Below are 23327 nucleotides of genomic sequence, written 5' to 3'. Positions count from 1 at the left end.
TTGTTGATGAAAATAAATTATGTTCAATTAGATGTACTTGTGTTTACTAACTAACTAACAATGAAATTATTTTTTCTCCCTATTAGATTGTGTTTTTTTTAACATCAACAACTACCCAGCCCACCGTACTTTTATTTTGACAGGTTGCCGTGAAGTTTCTGTGTCATACAGTATGATATGATGCTAGTTTTCTCAAATGAAACGGTAAAAGTGACACTCACAGCAGTTTGGGAGATTGAGTTTATCTGTTCATGTAAGATGAAAATGCCAAAAATTACCGGGAGCGTCACGTGTGTTTCAGTATGCGTGTAGTAAAAGCTCGTCTCCGCAATGCATACATACAGCTAGGCAAACGGAACATATCGGATTCATATTAAAACGGTCTTTTTGCATTTCAGTTTTCACATACACTAGTCCATATCGCGATTTGAATTAAGTGACTGACCAACATTTGATTTATGAATCCAAAAAACGACGAATTTACGTGGCATTTCGCTATAGTAGATTCGGTTTTTATGAATGGAGGACGACGCGATCCCGTCCGTGTTTTGGCGGAGGAGACTTAAACGCGCGACCATATTCTATAGTCTTCGGTATACATCCGCGTTAAACTATCAAGGTGAAAGTCATCATAGCTTGCGTAGTTTAGACCCAGCTCCCAACCCAAATTTGAGAATAGATTAACGGCGATATTTTTTTTTATCGCGCGATAAGAGTTTCACGTTAACGCAGCACGTTAACGCCGATAACGGCCCACCACTAATATATATATATATATATATATATATATATATATATATATATATATATATATATATAATTTTTTTTTTTACAGTAATTAGACTACAACAATATAAACATGTTTTATGAACATTTTAATTACCACTTTTGTATGTCATTGTTAAATAAATGTATATATTATAAATATATTATAAATTATAAATAATACTTATTAATACTTTTAGCAATAATAATAGTATAACAATAATAATAATATATTAATATTAGTAAGAATTTTAGTTTTAAATACAGTGTATGTATAATATAGTAATAATGCTATTATAAATAATACATTAATAATAGTTAATAAATTAATGTCATTGTCAATACAAATATTGCTTTTTTATTAGTAACAATAATAATATTGTTATAATATTATGTTACTAGCAATATTGCTATTATCTATAGGGCCCTATAAAAATCAGTTTTTTGTTTGTTCTTTCAAATTCCACCTTTTTTCCATATTCATTTTTCTGGATTCTATTTTATAAATTTATTTACTTTTTTCTGTTTTCATTTTCTAGACTCTGTTGTAAAAGTTACATTAGATTTATTAATTGAAATTATGAAACTTACCAATTTAACAGCAGATTACTAAAAGAAAAAATAATTTAAGAACTTCTGAAATATGTTTTTTTTTCTCACTCAAATTCAGTTATATTTTCGATTGTATTTACATTTATTTATACTTGTAAATACCATTGTTAAAAGCAAAGTGGTGTAGTGTTGTTGGTTGCCACAATATTGGTTAGAACAATACTGTTTACAATATTGGTAAGAAATATTGTCTCCTTGTTCAAAATCTAACTTATTATACATATAGAGTGTTAAAAATATTACAATTTTCATTCATTGGCAACTGCTGATGCTGAGCAGTTGTGGATTTTTGTTGTCAAGTGGCTGATAATCAAACATAAGCGTATGCATTTTCATATGGAAATTTGCTGTCTGCTGTTTAAAGAGGACTAATAGGCCTTTAACATCATTTAGAGTTTGAAAATTACTATATGACTTCCAGTGACTCATCTTCGCTTTCTCTGAAACTTTTAGTCACAGGGTCCTCCGACACACGGCTTTCATCTGCGCAAGCCGCTCTCTCAGCGTCAGAGCCACGGCCAGCCGCAGTAACACGCTGCATGGCAGAGAGAAGGAAACAGAAGAAAGGCAGGAGGGAGACGAGAAGGACGGCAGCATGTTGGTCTTTGTGGACGTAGAAAATATTAACACTGTGAGCTGTTTCCCACATACAGACAGCTTGTACTTTCTCTTCTTGCACTACGTGAAACGTGTGAACACTGGCATTAGAGATGCACAGAAGTGAAATAAATAAAAAATAAACAGCTCAAAAGTAAAATTAATCAGATTGCTTAAAGTGAATTTAGGCAACATTTTTACTCACAATATGAAAAATGAATATTAATAACCTTTTTTAAGTTTAAATTTAATTGAGCGTTATAGAAAAGTTAATCTGCATTTTAAAACAGGATAAATAAGCATGCACAATTAAATATTTAATATCTGCTGTTATCAATTTTTTAAAATGTGTATTTTATTTTTTCAATTTCAATAAAATCAACTTTTTCCATCTCTTCTCTGTCTGTCAGAGTGAAGCAGGTGTTCGTGAGTTCCACATAGTTCAGGTGTCCAGCAGCAGTCGGCAATGGAGGCTGCACAAATGCATCAACCCTGTGGGAGATAAAGGTATGAATCACATAAATTACATACACGTAGTTGCTTTGCAGACACTTTCATTCCTCCTGCAACCACCTGAGGTTAACTGTTTTGCTCCACATTGCTTCAATATGGTTCCAAGGTGATACAAGTTTTTCTTACATCCATCACAAAACGAGATGCATTGGAAAATACCCAGATTTCATAATGTTGGTCCTTTATAAATGATTTCCGTTCTTGTCTCGTCTCGTGCTCAGACTAAAATCAATATCATGATTTTTCTCTTAATATGTGCTTATCAAGTGTTTCTTATTATTTCTTGTCGTGTTATACTTGGTAGAGAACCACTTTCATAAAATATAATGTAAAATAACTCTCTTCTTTCAGACAAAAACAATCAAGAGTTCTATTAAATAATGTTCTGGCTCTTCCAAGCTTTATAGTAGCAGTAAATGGCTGTTGAGATTTTTAAGTCCAATAAAGTGCATAAATCTATCATAAAAAGTAATCCACATGGCTCTGGGGGGGTTAACAAATGCCTTCTGAAGTGACTCAAAGCATTTGTGTGAGAAAAATATCTATTTAAAACTTTATAAACCGTAATCTCTAGCTTCCACTGACTGTTCTATGCACATTCACGAGAGTAGGTTTTATGCATTATAATATGTAAAGTCGTGTGTGTTGTGTTTTAATGCATTATACGTTCTAAAGGGGTTCTAAAAAGTTTTATAGTGTGTTATAACTATGGTTACAATTATTCACAAGATCATACAATGCATTATAAGGTGTATTACAAGGCTTAATGCATTATATATATATATATATATATATATATATATAAGTAAAGTGCTATGAAACATTTCTTTAATATTGTAGATGCACATGTATTATCTTGTATTTGACCCCTTCGCAAAACATGACTTGGTACTTGGTGCAAAACCCTTGTTGGCAATCACAGAGGTCAAATGTTTCTTGTAGTTGGCCACGAGGTGAGATCTTGCATAGAGCCCCAGAACGAAGGAGACTGAAAGTTATTTTGTGTTTCTTTTATTTGCGAACAATCTCACCAACTGTTGACACCTTCTCACCAAGCTGCTTGGTAGGGCTGGGTATTGTGACCAATTCAGCGATTCGATTCGATTCTTATTTTTATGGTTTCGATTCAATTCGATTCCGATTTCGATTCGATTCGATATCGATTAGCTATCAATATTTCATTTAAAATGTTAGTTTTGCAGACATGGGATCCATATTTTGATATAAATGCTGGTAACTGAAACTCTCCTACTTAAGTTTATTACTGAAATACACATCTACATTAATAATAGGGTGCACACAGTTGTTTATTTTAAACAACTTTTATTTTAAATGAACACTAACAAGAAGTCATACATATGTGCATCCATTGTACACCATGTAAACAAACTGCAAAATGCACATTACTGTAAAAAAAATAAAAAGACTAAATGTGCAACAGTGAAATCTATTAAGAATTTCAAACATGTTTAAGAAATAAAACATTTTTCTAAATTCAAAACGTTCAAAACAGGCCCATTATAAAGCCCTTGTCTGCGTATACAAAGCATTCTAACTGTCCATAAAACTAACAGTTCTTAACTACAGCCTTATCATTTTTGATAACCAGATTTTCCCGAATCGATATTGTTGCGTTAAACTGAAGATCGATTAAAATCGGAGAATCAATATTTTTTTACCCAGCCCTACTGCTTGGTGGTGGTCTTGTGGCCCATTCCAGCCTTTTGTAGGTCTACAATCTTGTCCCTGACACCCTTGAACCGCTCTTTGGTCTTGGAGAGTTTGGAATCTGATTGATTGATTGGTTCTGTGGATAGGTGTCTTTTATACAAGTAACAAACTGAGATTAGGAGCACTTCCTATAAAATAGAGCTCCTAATCTCAGCTTGTTAACTCTATAAAAGACACCTGGGTGCCAGAAACCTTGCTGATTGATAGGGGATCAATAATAAGCCTTAATAAGTTTGAAAGCCCCAGGTTCAGACAACCCACAGACTAGTCAGTTTTTTTTTTTATATTTAGTTTTGCACATCTGTAGTTCCTTAAAATATATCAAATGGATCTGTATTAGGGTGCCGTGTAAAGAGCAATCTGCCTACATATAAATCCATATATGTGACCCTGGACCACAAAACCAGTCATAAGATAAAATTTTACAAAACTGAGATGTATACATCATATGAAAGTTCAATAATTAAGCTTTCTATTGATGTATGGTTTGTTTGGATAGGACAATATTTGGCCGAGATACATCTATTTGAAAATCTGGAATCTGAGGGTGCAAAAAAATCTAAATACTGAGAAAATCACCTTTAAAGTTGTCCAAATGAAGTTCTTAACAATGCATATAACTAATCAAAAATTACTTTTTGATATATTTACAGTAGGTATTTTACAAAAAATCTTCATGGAACATGATTTTTACATAATTTCCTAATGATTTTTGGCATAAAAGAAAAATCAATAATTTTGGCCCATACAAAGTATTTTTGGCTATTGCTACAAATATACCCCAGCGACTTAAGACTGGTTTTGTGGTCCAGGGTCACATATACCTCCAGCACTGTGAATACTGATGCATAGGAAAATGATTGCATGCCAGCAGAAAAAGCTGGGAGCGGGTACAGACACAATCATACGCTCCATGACCTACAGCCTTTAAATGGCCTGTTGAAAGTGCATTTTTGTTGAGTCATCTCTATGGCCGATACCCTAAGAGCGAGAGCTCATACACACCCTGCAGAGAGTGATGCACCAGCTCTGAATTGCTGAGATGAAATTAGGTCACTTTGAAATTGTGCTGAGTGTGTGAAACATACACATTTTAGCAGCTTACTAAATTGAACATTGAATCCTGAGCATGCGTTCATCCTGTACCATCAGCTTGGATGAGGCGAATACATTTAATGATGTGAAAGCATGTGGATAAGAACTTGCAACTTCAAAACAACGCATCTTTAGCCAAGCGCAACACTTGCTAAACTAAATTGCTGTCTAGTTGTCAGGTGTGTGAACTTGTGAAATCAATCTTGTGTTTCACACAGTAGCCCAGCGGCTGGTTTTATTTAGCAAGATTTATGTTTACACTGCATTGCCTTTTGGAAGTTTTTTAATTCTGTACTTTTAATTAATTTATTGCTCTGAAGGGAGCGAGAGACTTTGACCTGAGGAGATTATGGAGGATTGACCTACAGCTACAAACAAATGAAGATAACTGCCTTGCTGTTAGTCTTTTGAAGGCTTTTAATTTTAAAAGAAAAACATTCTACTAAACTTTTGGTTCCAGCCTCTTTCCATTTAAAATTAAAGCCAACCTCTGCATTTTAATCACAATCTAGGTATTAAAAAGGTACAAAGGTATTGCATACAATTCAGTTTTAAAATGTGAACCAAAAACAGAATGGCTTTGCTATTGTGAAACTATGCTACTTAAAACACACAGAATCTGCAAAATGTTAATAATTTTATCAAAATAAGAGGGATCATACAAAATGCATGTTATTTTTTATTTAGTACTGACCTGAATATTATATATAATTCACATAAAAGACCTTTACATATAGTCCACAAGAGAAAATAATTGTTGAATTTATAAAAATGACCCTGTTCAAAAGTTTACATAAACTTGATTCTTAATGTGTTGTTACATGAATGTGTTTTTTAGAAGGTAGGAAGGAAGGAAGGAAGAGAGGAAATAGGATGCCTTAAGAGCCATGGGTGTAAACTTTTGAACAGAATGAAGATGTGTACATTTTTCTTATTTTTCCTACAGATCATATTATTTTAATTTAGAACTGCTCTTCAGAAGCTACTGAAGATTGCATGTTCCCCAGAAGACAAAATAAGTTAAATTTACCCTGATCTACAAATTCCAAAAGTTTTCACCCCCTCAATACATAATTTTTCCTTTTGGCGCATCAATGAGCATTTGAACCTTCTGTAATAGTTGCATATGAGTCCCTCGGTTGTCCTCAGTGTGAAAAGATGGATCTCAACATTATACAGTCATTGTTAGAAAGGGTTCAAATAAACTAAATTTCTGAAAAAAACAAAGAATTTGTGGGTTCTGAAGGATTTTTATAAAGAACAGCGGGCAGTTAAACTGTTCAAGACAAACAAGGGACTTATGAACAACTAAAAAAAAAACAGCTGTGGATCACAGTATTAAGAATCAGGTGTATGTAAACTTTTGAACAATGTCATTTTTATAAATTCAACTATTATTTTCTCTTGTGGACGATATGTAAACATAAGTACAAAACAAAAAATAACATGCATTTTGTATGATCCCTCTTATTTTGGTAAAATAACCAATTGTGCAAAATGTAAACTTTTGACTTTTGATACAGCTGTATTTGTATTGATGTTCAACCTCCTAGTGACAAATCTATACAAATCTAAATAATTACTTTTTGGTCTGTTATGCACACAAAACTGTTATGTGGCACATTAAAATTTGTGTAATTGTGACCTGAGTTCACATGAAGACGAGTTCAAAAATGCTGTGGCTAATTAAAACTAAACCTTTGAAGCAATAATAAAGAAACACTGAAAACAGCTTGTGAAATATAGAGCAAGGATAGCAAAAACACACTTTAAAATTCTGACTTTGCTTTGAAGAGTTAATTAACTGGCCTTGACATCTGAACTGCTTTTGTGTATTTGAGTCACTGATGTGCACACACCAAAAAACAAGATTTTCTGAGAATAACTGGATGAACACTCATCATCTTTCTTGTTTTTACTTTCATTTCATGTTGTTTGCAGACTCTAAGCTGGCCAGCAGGGAGAGGGGGAAGCTGTGCTTCAAAGCCACTAGATGCAGAACAGAGGAAGGTGAGATGTCCATACACATACACAAACCCTCATGCATTTTTATGCAAAAGTTGCACCACTCCACTTCCAAAATAAAAATGTCCTGATAATTTACTCAACCCCATGTCATCCAAGACGTTTGTGTGTTTCTTTCCTCAGTCGAAAAGAAATTAAAGTTTTTGAGGAAAACATTCCATTCTCCATAATAGTGGATTTCAGTGGTGCTCAATAGATTGAAGGTTAAAAATGCAGTTTCAGAGCAGCTTCAAATGGCTCTACATGAGCCCAGACGAGAAATAAGGGTCTTATATAGCAATACGATCTGATATTTTCTAAAAAAATAAAAATAAATAAAATACAATTTTTATAGTGTTAACCTAAAATGCTCATCTTGTCTTGCTTTGCAATGTGCATGTGTTCAGTACAGTAAAGGGTATGTTGAAAAACTCCAATCTCATTTTCTCCTCCAACTTCAAAATCATCCTACATCGCTGCAGAAATACCAACCAAGTGTTTACAAAGTGAACATGCCAAGAAGTTTAAATGTCCTTTACAAAAAAGGTAAAACAGCGATGATTAGGACGATTTTAAAGTTGGAGGAGAAAATTTGAGTTTTTTGACATCCTAACTGTCTTAAACCAGCTGAACCTTCAATCCATTAAACACCACTATATAGAGAAAAATCCTGGACAGGTTTCCCTTTAAGAAACTTAATTTCTTTGCAACTGAAGAAAGAAAGACATAAATATCTTGGATGACATGGTGTTGAGTAAATTATCAGGAAATGTGTAAAAGTGGAGTAATCGCTTTCAAAAACTTGTATCGAATCGAAAAAATTCCTAGATGTGACTTGACATTGAAAATGCAGCAACCTGTGGTTAACCGATGTTTGAACATACTGACAATTTTTTTCCTCAATGCCTCAGATGCAACAGAAAAATACACCTTTGCTGACCTCAACCTTGGCAATGAACAAGTAAGAATGCTTTTTTCTTCTCACTGCTACTAGTTCAGATCGATACTGGGAATTAAGCGTCACTGGCGTCTTCTTTCAGCTTCTCAGCAGTCATTTTCGATCGTTTTTCCTCCTCCTTCAGATTGTCAGCTCTACCACTCCATGTGCTGATTTTTTCTTCCGGAGGATTCTGCCCTCTGAACCCAGGAGAGGGGTTGTGACTGCAGGCGGAGCTAATCAAATGCGGAGACACAGCCTCACGCCACAGAGCGGGACTGACGACGGCGTGACAAGTATAGTCAAAAAATGCAGCGAAGTAGAGCTTGACATCATCGTCCTTTGGAAGGTACCCTGATGAAATGTTTCCAATTTTTGTGTCATTAATTACTCACCCTCATTAAGTTCCAAACCCCTAAGACCTTATTTCGTAAGTTCATCTTCAGAACACAAATGGCAATATTTCTGATGAAATTCTAGAGCTTTCTGACCCTGCATAGGCAGCAATGCTGTCCTTACTACATTTCTGGGTCTTGAATGTGTCAGTTGCATTGCTGTCTATGCAGGGTCAGAAAGCTTTTGGATTTCATCAAAAATATCTTCATTTGTGTTCTGAAGATGAGAGTAATTAATGAGACGATTTTCATTTTTGGGTAAACTAACCCTTTAAACAATTGTAACTTCACTGCATTAAAGGATAAGTTCACTTCCAGAACAAAAATGTTCTGGACAGTTAAAAGTACAGTTAATGTACTTACCCCCCTTGTCATCCAAGATGTTCATGTCTGTCTTTCTTCAGTCATAAGAAATTGGTTTTTGAGGAAAACATTTCAGGATTTTTTTTTTGAAATAATGGATGAAAAATCAGGTCTGTGCGATGAATAAATTCACATGTTCATAACACAGCTGCTTAGTAATGTGAAGTGATTTTGTCGTGCTTGTTTGTATGTGTGATTATACTTGCACTATATTGCCAAAAGTATTCGCTCACTCATCCAAATAATCAGAATCAGTTGTTCCAATCACTTCCATGGCCACAAGTGTATAAAATCAAGAACCTAGGCATGCAGACTGTTTTTGCTGCCGTAATAAGGCTGAAGCAGGAGCAGTAATACCACGCAGCACATGTGCAAATGCTAAACTAGCTGGGAACTCATTTCTGATAATACTCCGCCTGCTTCGGCCATATTACGGCAGCAAACTTCCTTGACTATTACGCCGGAATGGAAGTGTAGTTCCTAATCTTATCAGCCTAGAAACTCGCTGCTTTGCATTTCCACCGGTCTTAGAACACAATATAACTACAGAAGAGTCAAGTTTTAAATACAACAAATATGGAAACTCGTTGGTCATTTTTGAACGCGATGCTATTGGTCTAATAGGATTCAATGATCTATGCTAAGCTATGCTAAAAGTGATATCGCCAGAACAGGAGGATGGCTGAATGGATTTCAAAACGGTAAAAATCAACTTATTAACTCGGGGGGAGTTGGAGAATGAGCCTATTTCCAAAAAAAGTGGAGTGTTCCTTTAACTCTTGTGTTTTATGGTTCAAGGCAGTTAGGATATGTCGAAAAACACCCATCTCATTTTCTCCCTCAACTTCAAAATCGTCCTACATCGCTGTTTTACCTTTTCTGTTAAGAGTGTTTGATGATCTTTGCATGTTCACTTTGCAAACACTGGGTCAGTACTTCTGCAGCAATGTAAGATGATTTTGAAATTATTTTTGAAATTTTAACTGTTTTGAACCAGAGATGCACAGATTACTCATGCACATCGCAGAGAGAGATGAGACAAGCATTTGAGGTTTAAAAAGTATATAAAATGTAATAAAAATAAATAAATAAATATATAATTGTTTCGCTAGATAAGACCCTTTTTCCTCGGGTGGGATCGTTTGAAGATTTTGGAAGTTCAAACTCGGGGCACCATAGAAGTCTTTAGAAGTCACTAAATGAGAAAAATCCTGGAGAGACATCCTGAAATGTTTTCCTCAAAAAACAATTTCTTTACGACTGAAGAAAGAAAGACATGAACATCTTGGATGACAAGAGGGAGAGTACATTAACTGTTATTTTTTGTTTTGGCAGTGAACTTCTCCTTTAATCATATAATGTGTCGTTTCAGGCATATGTTGTGGAGGATAACAAACAGCTGATTTTAGAGGGCCAGCTTCACGTTGCACTGCAAACCATTGGAAAAGAGGCCTGCTCGCTCTCACAGAAAGAGGTACTACATGTACACACACTCTCACAATGACTCTCTCTTGCTATTCAGCTCTTTTCATGTGGGTGCTTTATAAGTCACTTCCTTTAGTGCAAGAGACCACTGTATCTTTTCAATGAGACTTAGTAAGTGTACACTTGAGCAAATGAGCAAATAATATTTAGTGTGTGTGTGTTTTGAAGTGTCAGCTATTGATAGACCAATATTTTTTTTTATCGTAATACACTCAGGTTGAACACAAAATAAGCCCCCCCTTTTATGATGCTTTCTTTTGCCAGTAGCATTCAGTGTGTCAGTGAAAGACTCTTCTTAGTATAAGCCTGAACTTGAATAACAAACCTCTGAGCAAAGCTTTAACCTTAATGTGCAAATGTTGGTCTATTTTTTGTCCTGTGATTTTGAAATGTGTCTTGTCATCTGACACGGCAAGAAAAATGTCAAACACGCTTGATAGCGTGGAAATTACTTTACTGAATTAATTCATCACTGACTGGCTGTGGCAGACGGTTAGCTCAAGCATTGATAACTAGGGCTGCAACTAACGACTATTTTAATAGTCGACTAGTCACCGACTATTGAAACGATTAGTCGACTAATCGGATGATTATTTAATTTTTCTAAAATTTAGCATGAGATTGTTTTAATTATGTGGAAAATGATAGTAAACAAGAAAGAAGGGGGTACTTCAATGAAAAATGCATATTTTATTGAACTTTGCTGCTGATAGGCCGATTCATACGAAAGTAAATAAAAATGCCCTGTCTAAAACCAATTAGGCACAGTGCTCGGTCAGTATAGACATAAATGCATAAATAAAGAAACTATCATTTTTTTAAAGGACAGGCACATTTGTTTTATAAGAAAAAATAAATTAAAATCAAACATTTTCTTCCTGTAAACCAGGGGCAGGCACATTAGCAGCAATAAAACAGTAAACAAAAATGTACATCCAAAACAAAACGTATTGGCTTCCATGTTATTTAAATCTTACCGAGGCGAGCCAAACTCCGTTTCATTCAACTGTCCGACGTGCTTTCTCTTTAAATGTTCGTGCATCACCGAGGTGCTGCCGTGATGCTCAAGGACTGCTTTGCAAACCATGCAGGACAGGTTTTTATTCGCCGTAGCAGGCTAAAATGCTCCCAAACTTTACGCCTGTTTCACACATACTCAGTCTGCAGTCCGTGTACGTTACGTATGCTGTGCAGAAGCAGCACGAACTCGTTTTGCTTTCACACAGAACGCGTTTGCAGTTCGTGCGTTGTGAACGCTAATCCGACATGGGTGCAGAAAAAATACGCAGCGCATACGCACTGCAGACGGAATATGTGTGAAACGGGCGTGTTTTGGTACGCGCAGCTGCTGCCATGGACGCCGCCATTTCTGTATGTTATCGCTCAGCATAGAAGCTAATGCGCATGTGCGACTCTCGGCAGAGAGATGCCTCACTCGGTCGGAAAAAACATGTCTGGCGACAACATCGACAATGAAATTCATTGTCGACTATTTCTATTATCGATTTTTGTCGACAATGTCGATGAATCGTTGCAGCCCTATTGATAACCCACTTGAGCATTAAAGGAGAAGTTCACTTCCAGAAACAAAAATGTACAGATAGTTTACTCACCCCCTTGTCATTCAAGATGTTCACGTCTTTCTTTCTTCACTCGTAAAGAAATTGCTTTTTGAGAAAAACATATCAGGACTGCTCTCTATATAGTGGACTTCTATGGTGCCTAAACTGCATTTTGGAAGTTAAAATTTTCAGGCACCATAGGAGTCCACTATATGGAGAGAAATCCTGAAATGTTTTCCTAAAAAAACGTAATTTCTTTATGCCTGAAATAAGAAAGACATGAACATTTTGGATGACAAGGTGGTGAGTACATTATCTGTACATTTTTGTTCCGGAAGTGAACTTCTCCTTTAAACTAAAACAAGGCAAGCTTTTTCGAGCATTGCTTTCTGATCAAGTAAATCAGAGATCAGACCAGCACATGGTAAAGAGGTCAAAATGATTATTTATCTCTCACTGTAGCTCAAGTAATGGACATCTGTTGACACTCAAGTCGATTTTATGCGCGTCAGAGCCTTGATGCTTTTGTAGGGCATGGGTGCTTGCAAAGGCACTTTGGAGAATGTGAGAAAAGAAATCATTTCAGTCTTCTGACCTTGCTATGCAAGGAAAGGTGTACTGGTCTGACTTTTTTTGCGAAGAAAGATGAAGGTTGGAAGAAAGGATTCTTTCTCAAGGATGCTCAAGGATGGATAAAACGAAAGAGATGGACCTTGAAGTTTATCATTGTGTGTGTGATTTTATTGGAGATCTGGATACTTCTTGTGGAGGCCAAAAACGTAATACACTACATTGACGCATACAATCAAAGGGTGCATTTTTCATTGCTGTTCAAGGACTTCTTTTTGTCGGAAAGAACAAAAACATCTACAGTGTTTTACATTCCTAATGTTTGATGAGTGCTCGCTTGCTTTTATTATATAAGACTGATATTGTAAACTTGTATAACTTTCATTGGTCTTGGAATCACAAAATGCAGCTATTTTTAATCAAACTTGAGATATTTATGTCCTTCCATTGAAAGTCCACATTTTCAACACATCAGAGTTCATACAGAAAATGTAAAACTAATCCATATGAGTCAAGCGGATTCACCTAAATGTTCTGAAAAGACACAATGATTACTCACCACATTTGTGACCCTGGATCACAAAACCAATCCTAAGGGTACATTTTTTTAATTGAAATTTTAAATATTTTTTGACAATATTTGGGTAAGATGCATCTATTTAAAAATCTGTAATCTGTGAGTGCAAAAAAAAATCTAAATATTGAGAAAATTGCCTTTAAAGTAGTCCAAATGAAGTTCTTAATGAAGCATATTACTAATCAAAAATTAGGTTTTAATATATTTACATTAGGACATTTTACAAATATTTTCATGGAGCATATCCTAAAGATTTTTGCCATAAAGGGAAAATCGATAATTTAGACCCATACAATGTATTTTTTGCAATTGCTACAAATATCTCATGCTACTTAAGACTGGTTTTGTGGTCCAGGATCACATTTGATGAGCTCTACACTGTGTATGCATGTTTATCAATGTCTATACATCAGTAAAAGTCTAAACTAAATCTGTTCATCATATAAATGATCAGATCTCTTCTGAAGACTCAGATTAATATGGATTGGCTAAAAGAACCTTAAATGTATAGAGAAAAATCTCTCAGGTTCTATCAAAAATATCTTTTGTGTTTTAAGATGAACAAAGGTCTTCGATTTGAGGGTGAATTATTAATTACATTTTCTGTTTTGGATGAACTGCCCTTGGAAAAACTGATTTATTTAATAAATTAGACATTCAGTGAGTTTTAAAGAGGACATTGGATGCCCATTTTCCACAAGTTGGTATGATTCTTCAGGGTCTTTATGAAATGTCTGCAACATGCTTTGGTTAAAATTTCTAAATGGTTGTGTAAGGGCCCGATCACACCGAACGCGTCTTTTAGTTCTAAAAACGCGAGGCGCACAGCACTGCCTTTTTTGGTGACTTTTAATAAAAGAGCAGTGTGCTGCGGTTTTTTTATGTTGCTAAGCAACGACCAAAACAGCTGTCCTGTCAGTCAAATCAAAGGATTATAGCGCGAGCGCTCTAAAATCTTAGTTTTTTGCTGTTAAGTAAACTGTCATATTAGCAGAAACCCTAAATAATACAGCTCCGGGTTACCCACGATATACACCAAAGGTTTCTCCTCTAATTCTTGCAGTCTCTGGACTTTTTAAGCAACGGTAAACTTGTCACCACAACAGAAGGCCCGCCTCTCCATTCATTCGATTGGACAATGGAAAAGAACGCGAATGACGTTGGGCGTTTTTCCTCTCAGAGTTGATTTTTTTTCAACTTCAGGCGCTCAGAGCGCTCCTGCAAAAACGCGAGGCGCAGCAGGCGGCGAAAACGCGAGGCGCCGGGGGCGCATAAACAGCGCGCAGAACGCTCACTGCCAACAGAAAACCATTCAAAAGAGGCGCCTCCAACTGCAAAAACGCGTTCGGTGTGATCGCGGCCTAAAACACCCTTTTTACCTTATCAAAAACAGCTCTGTTCACAGCGACCCGTTGCAATGCATGTTTCTTTAAATGCTAATGAGCTCTTGTTCACTCCGCCCCTCTCATTATTGTGAATTTATTGGTGCATTACCATCATAAAACAAAACTAATCCTCTGGCACATACAACTGGCTGAGGGTGGAAAAGGCTAAAACGGGACAGTCCATCAGCGGTTGAGGGCGGAGCCTGAGCGGTATGATGTCAGACAGCTCAGAAAATCAAAACGGCTTGATAAGACTATTTAGATTTTTGGGGAATTAAAAAAAAAAAAAGGAGTGAATGGATTTTTATCACTCTAGGGTGGTTGTGTCCAAACACTGCTAAGGTTTCAGAACGGTTCACTGGAATGTAAGTTCTACAGACAAACCCTGACCCCTGTACGGGAAAACCTATTTTAGATGTGGCTGTTTTTGTGTATCCTTTTCTGTTTCTTACATTAGGATAATCAGTTTGCTTTGTGAAGTGTCTGATCTCGAATACAAGCTATATAAGAATACACACAGTCCTCTGCGCTGGCTCTCGCTCAAGTCTTCCTCTCATAATTTGACTTTCTATTTTCTCCATCTGAGGCGGAGGGCAGGAGCAATGTGACTTTGAGAGCATTGTAAGTGAGTCCTGCTCTTTATGAAGATGGATGCATCCTAAGGTGCTTTAAATGGTCAAAGAGCGAGACAGCAAAGACTCTGACCTTCGTGTGTGTCTGCAATTGGATCTGTGTGTCACCTTTCCAAACTAGAGGTTCCTCTATTTGAATATGTAGATTAATATTCAGATGTTTACTTGCGATGCATTTACTGCACAGAGTAATCTTGCCTGTTGTAGGTGAAAATAAGCAGCAGAAAAAACAGGGCTGTGTGGGAGTGTGTATGTGTGTGTTTCACAAGGGTTTAATATATGGTATTAGCAAGGTGAAGGAATTGGAGCGTTCTGTGTGGGTGTTTAGTACAAAGGACGATTTGACGACAACACATGGAAAGCTGTGTGCGCACATGGATGTAAGTGTAGTAGATGCCAAGTATGAAATTGTGTTTATAGTCACAATAGACAGAAATTACTGTTCTGTCATCATTTACTCACCTTCATGTCATTCCAAACCCACACTACTGTTTGAGATTTTATGATCACTAAGATTCTTTTTAAAGAAATTGAAACTTTTATTCAGCAAGGATGCATTTAATTAATCAAAAGTGACAGTCATTTATAATCTTACAAAAGTTTTTGAATTCAAATAAATGCTGACTTTTGACCTTCCCTTTCACTTTCTATTCATCAGTGAAATCCTAATGAGGAAAAAAGTATCATGGTTTCCAAAGATATTACGCAGCCAATCAGCATGATTAGAATGAATTCTGAAGAATCATGTGACACTGGAAATTAATATTAGAATTTAAAATGTGTTAAAATAGAAAATTGTAGTATTTCACAGTGCTGTTTTTACTGTATTTTTAATCAAATAAATAACCTTGGTGTGATCATGGAAGCCTGTTGCTGCTACTGAATAAAAAATAGGTAATTGTCAAGGTAAAAAAGTCAGAATGTTGATATATAAATTCAGACTTCTGACTTTTTTTTTTCTCGGAATTGGAATTCTGACTTTATAATACTCAATTGCGAGTTAAAGGAGTAGTTAACTTTCAGAACAAAAATTTACAGATAATGTACTCACCCCCTTGTCATCCAAGATGTTCATGTATTTCCTTATTCAGTCGTAAAGAAATAGTTTTTTTGAGGAAAACATTTCAGGATTTCTATCCATATAATGGACTTTGTGGTTCCCCTTGAGTTTGAACTTCCAAAATGCAGTTTAAATGATTTTTTTAAATTGTAATATTTCACGTTATTACTGTTTTGCTGTATTTTTGATCAAATAAAGGCAGCTTTGATGTGAATTTTTTCAAAAACATTAATTCACCTGAAAATGAAAATATTGTGATTACTCACCCACATTTCGTTCCAAACCCGTAAGATCATCGTTCATCTTCAGAACACAAATTAAGATATTTTTGATGGAATCCAAGAGCTTTCCGACACTACATAGACAGCAACACAACTGCCATGTTTAGTTCCCCAAAGTTACAATATTTGTTATTTCAGTTAATAAAAATGTTTTTTAGTTTTAGCTTGGACATACTTAAAAAAATAAAATTGAAACAACATAAGAGTGAGTAAAAACTAAAGTTCTGTCAGTGTCCAAAATCTCTATTTTGGTTTCCAAATGTACCTTCTCCATTTCAGCTCCTCATTCATTCACTTGCTCTGTAATCCATTCATTTTTTCCTCCGTTTCCCTCCTGCTGTTGGGCCCGATTCCATCCAGCCTGAAATCTCTCTCCGCACGCCGTCGCATAGCAACACTCATTCATTGCAGAGGAAGTCCCGCACGTGAGGGAATGGCGTCACACATGTTGATCTCAAAGTCTTTTTATAGAAACCCTCACGTGAGGTCGTGCTTTTCTCCCTTCTGCGTTCATTCTGTCTCATCCACCCCATTCCCCTCTCTCAGCCACGCACGCATTTTTTAAACCGAATAAAAAGCTTTCGTTAACAAAGCAATTTCCTCTTCTGAAGCAATTCCTTTAAGCTTTTCAGAATGAATGAAACTTATGCTTTTTGTCAATTAGGAAACTCAGGAAATGGTGCTTCTGAAGTTCAAGCCTGACGTTCCTCCCCCTGTAAGCAAGCCCTCGCTGGAACAGCTTTCCCACCTCATAAAGACCTGTCTCCACTACCCAGAGTCTTATGATCATCCCTTCCCACAAAAGAGGTAAAGCGCACACAAACAAACACTTTTGAATACCTCAAAGAGACCTGAATCGGTTAGCCGGAATCTGCTGACTGTGTTTCTGAGGTGATAAGACTCACGCAGATTTACGTTAATGTTTTCATGCCCAGTGACGCCCATAGGAGCGTTCGCTTGTCTGGCCTAGTTCTGCAGTGGTGCGTGGAAAGTAGGTGTGTATGCATTAAAGATGGAGAAAAAACTGGACCCCCTTAAGCGTTCATTCATCACTCGTAGCCTCGGATTTGTGCGAATGTGCTCTCATAAATTTGTTTGTTCGTTCTGTGAGGAACAAAGACTGGTCCCCATTCGACAGCTAGCAAACTCACTGAAATGCAACACAATGGAGATGAATCACTGTTCAGAGAGCTCACAAGCGTCATGAAATGGAAATTCCAACTATTTTGATCTTATTGCAAACGATTCATCCATGTTTCATATTTTGACCTTGTAATATTTAATATTATACTCTTGTGAAAAGAGACTTCTACAACCATTTAGTTTGTTTAACTTTTTTAGTCAACCTCAAGTTTGAATTCAGATCAGCCTCCATCCAATCAAAAATCTGTCGCTGTTTCCTTTACATTGCAACTTTACATACAGATTAAAGAAACTTGTATTTACTAAGAAAAAATGTGAGGTGGCAACATACAAACTTCAAAACATAAAGGTCTAGCTAATTGTCCTGCTGTTTGAGGAATGCAATTACAAACTAGCTTTGATAAACTGTCAAGTGCTAAAAGTTCTTGTCCTAACTGAATACAAGCTTTATGACATTGTGTTGATTTGTTTCACAAAAGTTCACTTCCAGAACAAAAATTTACAGATAATGTACTCACCCCCTTGTCATCCAAGATGTTCATGTCTTATTTTCTTCAGTCGTAAAGAAATTGTTTCTTGAGGAAAACATTTGAGGATTTTTCTCCATATAGTGGACTTCAAGGGTGCTCTGTGAGTTTGAACTTTCAAAAAGTAGTTTAAAAGGGGGTGCCCAATGCTGTTTCATGCAAAATAAGTTATTTACACTGTTAAAGAGTTTGATTCTCATGCTAAACATAACCAAAGTTTCAAAAAATGATTTGGACGTATACCATTATTTCTGTGCCGAATACACACTTCTGAAAGTTTCTGAAAGTTTTTTTTTTTTCCGATCTTGGCTCTTCATGACGTCCTGAAGGGTGGAACTCCTTGTATGGGCATTTCTCCCGAAATAGCATGTCCACACACACAGACCATAGCAAGAGCATGCCAATCAACGCGCTTCATTCAGCTGCACTGTTGCACAGGACTCACTTGGGAAGAATGTCTCTAAAGACGTGTGGTTTTGGTTGTAAGGAAATATAACCTTACTCAGTTTCCCAAAGAACCCAGCGTTATGTGAACAGTGGATAATGCAGTTTCTTTTACCGGGGCAGAAACAGAGTTTTGCAAGTGTGTTTGTTGATGAACATTTTATAAACAAGGCCCAGTTGGACACTAAATTTGCACATCGTTTTATACTGAAAGATGGAGCAGTCCCAGCTATAAAAGATCCCGGTCATGATTCAGAATTGCATATGGTAATGGAAACAGCATCAAATGTCTGTGTTTTGTTGGCAATCGGCGCACAAGTTCTCGTCAATCTTTAGCTCCACCCACGGCGCGCCTCCAAGAGCTTGGCTGTTTTCGGAAAGCTGTATCTTTCTTTTGTAAATATGATAAAACTAAAGGCTTTTTGGAGATATGAAGGATGCAGTACTACTCTATAGGTACTCAAGATTAACATACGATTGGGTGAAACTGTGTGTTATGCCCCCTTTAAATGCAGCTTCAAAGGACTCTAAATGATCCCAGTCAAGGATGAAGGCTTTTATCTAGCAAAAAAATAAAAAAAATTTAACCTCAAATGCTCGTCTTGTCTAGGTCTAGCTCTGTCAACTGGTTCAAGACAGTTAGGGTAGATCAAAAAACAGTTAGAGTAAGGAAAAAAAAAAACATCAAATTTTCTCCTCCAACTTCAAAATCAACCAACATCAACTTTCTTTGCACGTTCGCTTTGTAAACACTGCGCCAGTACTTCCGCCTACATTACGTGTACATTACAAATTTTATTATTTACTTATTTATTTTGTGCCCTTTGAAGTTGCATTGAAACTGCAATTTGGACCTTCAACCCATTGGCCACCATTGAAGTCCACTATATGGAGAAAAATCCTGGAATGTGTCTCAAAAACCTTCAAGGACCTTTAAAAACCTTTCTTTCTTCAGTCGTAAAGAAATGGTGTTTTTTGAGGAAAACATTTCAGGATTTCTCTTCATATAATGGACTTCTATGGTGCCCCCGACTTTGAGCTTCCAAAATGCAGTTTCAAAGGGCTCTAAATGATCCCAGCCGAGGAAGAAGGGTCTTATCTAGTGAAACGATCGTTTTTTTTTTTTCTAAAAACATTTACAACTTATATACTTTTTAATCTGAAATGCTTGTCTTGCCGAGCTAGACAAGACAAGCATTTGAGGTTATCCCTCAAATGATCAAGAAATTTTTATCCTTGAAGTGAACTAATCCTTTAAATGTTACAAGAAACATACATGAATGAGTTAAGCAAAATAAGATGTACAATGTGCATTTAAAAATAGGGTTAAAGTAATTTCTTTAAATCATTTAAAATGATTATATTATTATTAAATATAGTAGAATGGGGGAACAGAATTGAAAACCTAAAACCAGGTCAAACTTGTCTTACTGTGCAGCAGCACAGCCATACAGTGCTTAAATTTGCCAGGAAATTGAACCAAACATCTTGTAGCATCATGAGATGAATGTTCCAGAGTCAGGGGGTTAATCCATCCATATTTGCGCTTCAGGACAAATAACTTAAAGTTGCTGCGCACCAGTATGGGATTAACAGAAGTTATGAGAGCCGTTGATCAAAGTAATATCCAGATGAAAGTCAAGAGTGCTCTTTTACATGACAAAATTGAATTATCAATTTTGCCTGGCTTGAAAACTTGGGCACATGCTTGAGTTCCAATGCGAGGTCATGAAGAGATGCAAGCGCTGATGTTTTCTTTTGCATATTTCAACTGAAGAATTCCTTATTTTAACTATGTTGATTGTATCAAAAGGAGAAATTTCAATAATTAGACCTACAATCTCCAAAGATATTCTTGACATTTCGTTCCTTCTCTTCCCTAGTTTATGTATGGTTCCAGTCACCCTGACGTTGTCCAACTGTTCCTTGGCTCAGGTAGACGTCATTGTTGATCTGCGGCATAAAACGACCAGGTACATCTAAGTCTTTCCTCATCACTAAAGTCCAAATCTTCAAAATATGGGGAGCCTTTGAGTTGTCTCACACTCTTGTTTTCTGTCTTTGCAGTCCGGAGTCACTGGAAGTGCACGGTTCTTTTAGCTGGCTGGGCCAGACCCAATATAAGTTGCAGCTCCAGGCTCAAGAGGTGTATAGGCTTTCCTTGAAAGCTTGTTTCTTCCAGGCTGGAGTTTATAATTTGGGTACACCCCGCGTCTTCGCCAAGTTGGCACAGACCAGCGCTATGTGTGAGACCAGCCAGCAGAGCGCCATGCCGGCCCTCATCATCATCAACAGCGTTTGAGTAACTCTGCAAAGTTCTTCAAAGTTCCTGGCCCACCTAAATGAATAGGACCGGACTCCAAGATTTTTCTACTTCTTGCTAAACGAAATCTAATTGAGAGAGATAAGTAATTAAAAAGACTTGAACACGTTGCAACATAACACTGCATCTGATGTGCTTGTACGGTCTGCAATGGTGAGCTAAACACAAACAGACTTTAGATGTTTCGTCTTAAATGCACCTGAAGCGTGACTGGATCTGTTTTTTGTTTGTTTTTTCTCCATGTTAATTTATCTCTCATGTCAGCCATGTATCGTTTTGCTTTTGTTTTATGAAATCTTTTTGTTTTTAGAACTAATTCTTTCAAGATCCCAAACCATGTGGTAATGTAAATGGCTATGCATCCATCCCTCATACTGCCCTGACGGCTATCGCACGGTTGTCCACTGTGCTCTGTTGCCACAGTAACAAAAAAACCTTCATTTTAAAACCAGAAGATGAAACGCAACAGTGTAACCTGATGAGCTGCGGTTGATATCATTGCAGCTGTTTAAAGGACGACGCGTTCTGCCTTTTTCGGTCAGGCTGCAAATGTGGCGTTAAGTTGAACTTGGTATCAACTTAGGAGAAGCCAGTGGAATCGGTGAAGTCCAACGAGGAGCCATCTTAATGTTTGTGAGGAAAGTCCGTGTTACCCCACTCAAACTGAATAGACTTTCAAGGACCTGTAAAAACACCAAAAAGGGTAAAAGTCAGTCTGAGGGCATATTTTTTTTGTTTGTGCATCTTTGTGGGTGGGCTGTGCTGTTTTTTCTGGAAATTTTTAATTTTCTACAAAGCAATCATCCTTTCCTCACCACCTCAGCTCTCATTCTGTCATCTCCACTACTATGATCAAACTGTTATTTAAATGTATCTACATGATTGCTTTTCTGAAAAAAATGATGTATTATATTTATAACAAATTACTGTACATAGAATAAAATGTAACCAATAACCAAGAACCCGGCTGCCTGTTGCCTTCTTAGGTGTTTGGTTTTATTTTAGAAATGTAATTTGCTAAATTGCTATATTGATTAAGCAAGTACCAATTGCAACACACAAGTTTGTTCTCTAATATGCAGTCCCTGGGAAGTGTGTAATTGAACATGCTGTGGTGAATGATGAATGCGAGGCTTTTGATTTGTTTCAAATAATAGTGTGTTTTCTTTGTGTGCCTGTCATTTGCTTTTTGAAGGTATTTTTTTTTTTTTTTTTTTTTGAGCAGAGCTTCAAAATCTTGCCAGAAATGCTTTTCATGTCTACTATGTCATGATCATAAAACAAAGCTGGTTCAGTCGGTTAGGCATTTTGTCCCTGAAACGAACAAAAACTAGTTGAAAACTCAACATGCTTAACATCATTCTGTTGATGTTGGCAGCTGAAACATCAGTGAAAAGAATGTGATGAATTTCACAGCAACATGACAAGAGTGCACCCATGTTTTTCTTTTTTTTTTCTTTTTTTTTTTTGATACTTCATCACAAATTAATCTTTAATCACTTTTTTAATCAATTTTAATCAATTTAATTTTGATCTTGATTAAGCCAACATTTTTTCTAGAAATCTGAATATGACAGCTGGCATATGTCTACCCAGGTGAAAAAAATATATACTTAAATGCAATTAAAATACACTTAAATACCCGCAAATACATTTTTAGTACATTGTTTTTTTTTTTGTGTTAAATAAAAGTTTGATGGTTATACACTATAAATTTACTAATTAAAAGTATGTTTATACTTCAGTAGGACTTTAGTACACTTGACAAAAGTATACTAAATACCAGTAATACTTAAATAATTTTTTAGTGTACTACAATAAAGTACACTACAGAAAAAACATCCAAAAGAGTTGTATTAGTGTGTTTTTCAAAAGTGTGCTTTAAATGCTTTAAACATTAGTTGATTTTTAGTACACTGTTTACATACTAATCTTGAGTTTAAAATAAGTTAATATATAAAAAATCTATTAGTAATGTATTGTAGTAGAAGTACATTTTCCCAAAAGTTGTACTTAAGTACACTTAATATGAATGCATTATTATCACTAACACTTAAATTGATTTTGAGTGTGGTAATTTTAAGTTTACATTAAATTGATTTTATTAAAAATCTATTAGTAATGTATTGTAGTAGAAGTACATTTTCTCAAAAGTTGTACTTAAGTACACTTAATGTGAATGCATTATTATCACTAACACTTAAATTGATTTTGAGTGTGGTAATTTTAAGTTTACATTAAATGTATTTTATTAAAAATCTATTAGTAATGTATTGTAGTAGAAGTACATTTTCTCAAAAGTTGTACTTAAGTACACTTAATGTGA

General features: G+C 35.9%; 1 protein-coding gene across 3 annotated transcripts in view; it reads left to right on the top strand.

Moving 5' to 3' along the window:
* Positions 1-21963, top strand: part of trappc8 (trafficking protein particle complex subunit 8) — a 67560-nt gene extending 45597 nt beyond the window's left edge. For all 3 annotated transcript variants that reach the window (XM_073817054.1, XM_073817053.1, XM_073817052.1), the window contains 9 exons: positions 1831-2008; positions 2385-2481; positions 7255-7323; positions 8229-8278; positions 8400-8603; positions 10385-10486; positions 17229-17371; positions 20562-20651; positions 20746-21963. In XM_073817054.1, coding sequence (XP_073673155.1) covers positions 1831-2008; positions 2385-2481; positions 7255-7323; positions 8229-8278; positions 8400-8603; positions 10385-10486; positions 17229-17371; positions 20562-20651; positions 20746-20980 — 1168 coding nt within the window. In that variant the 3' untranslated portion in view covers positions 20981-21963. The remainder of the gene's footprint in view (positions 1-1830; positions 2009-2384; positions 2482-7254; positions 7324-8228; positions 8279-8399; positions 8604-10384; positions 10487-17228; positions 17372-20561; positions 20652-20745) is intronic.
* Positions 21964-23327: the final 1364 nt, after the last annotated feature.

The sequence above is a fragment of the Garra rufa genome, chromosome 13 (assembly GCF_049309525.1).
Source record: "Garra rufa chromosome 13, GarRuf1.0, whole genome shotgun sequence".
NCBI classification, from domain to species: Eukaryota; Metazoa; Chordata; class Actinopteri; order Cypriniformes; family Cyprinidae; genus Garra; species Garra rufa.
The sequence above is the reverse complement of the archived record's forward strand: the minus strand, read 5'-3'. Positions and strand labels throughout refer to the sequence as shown.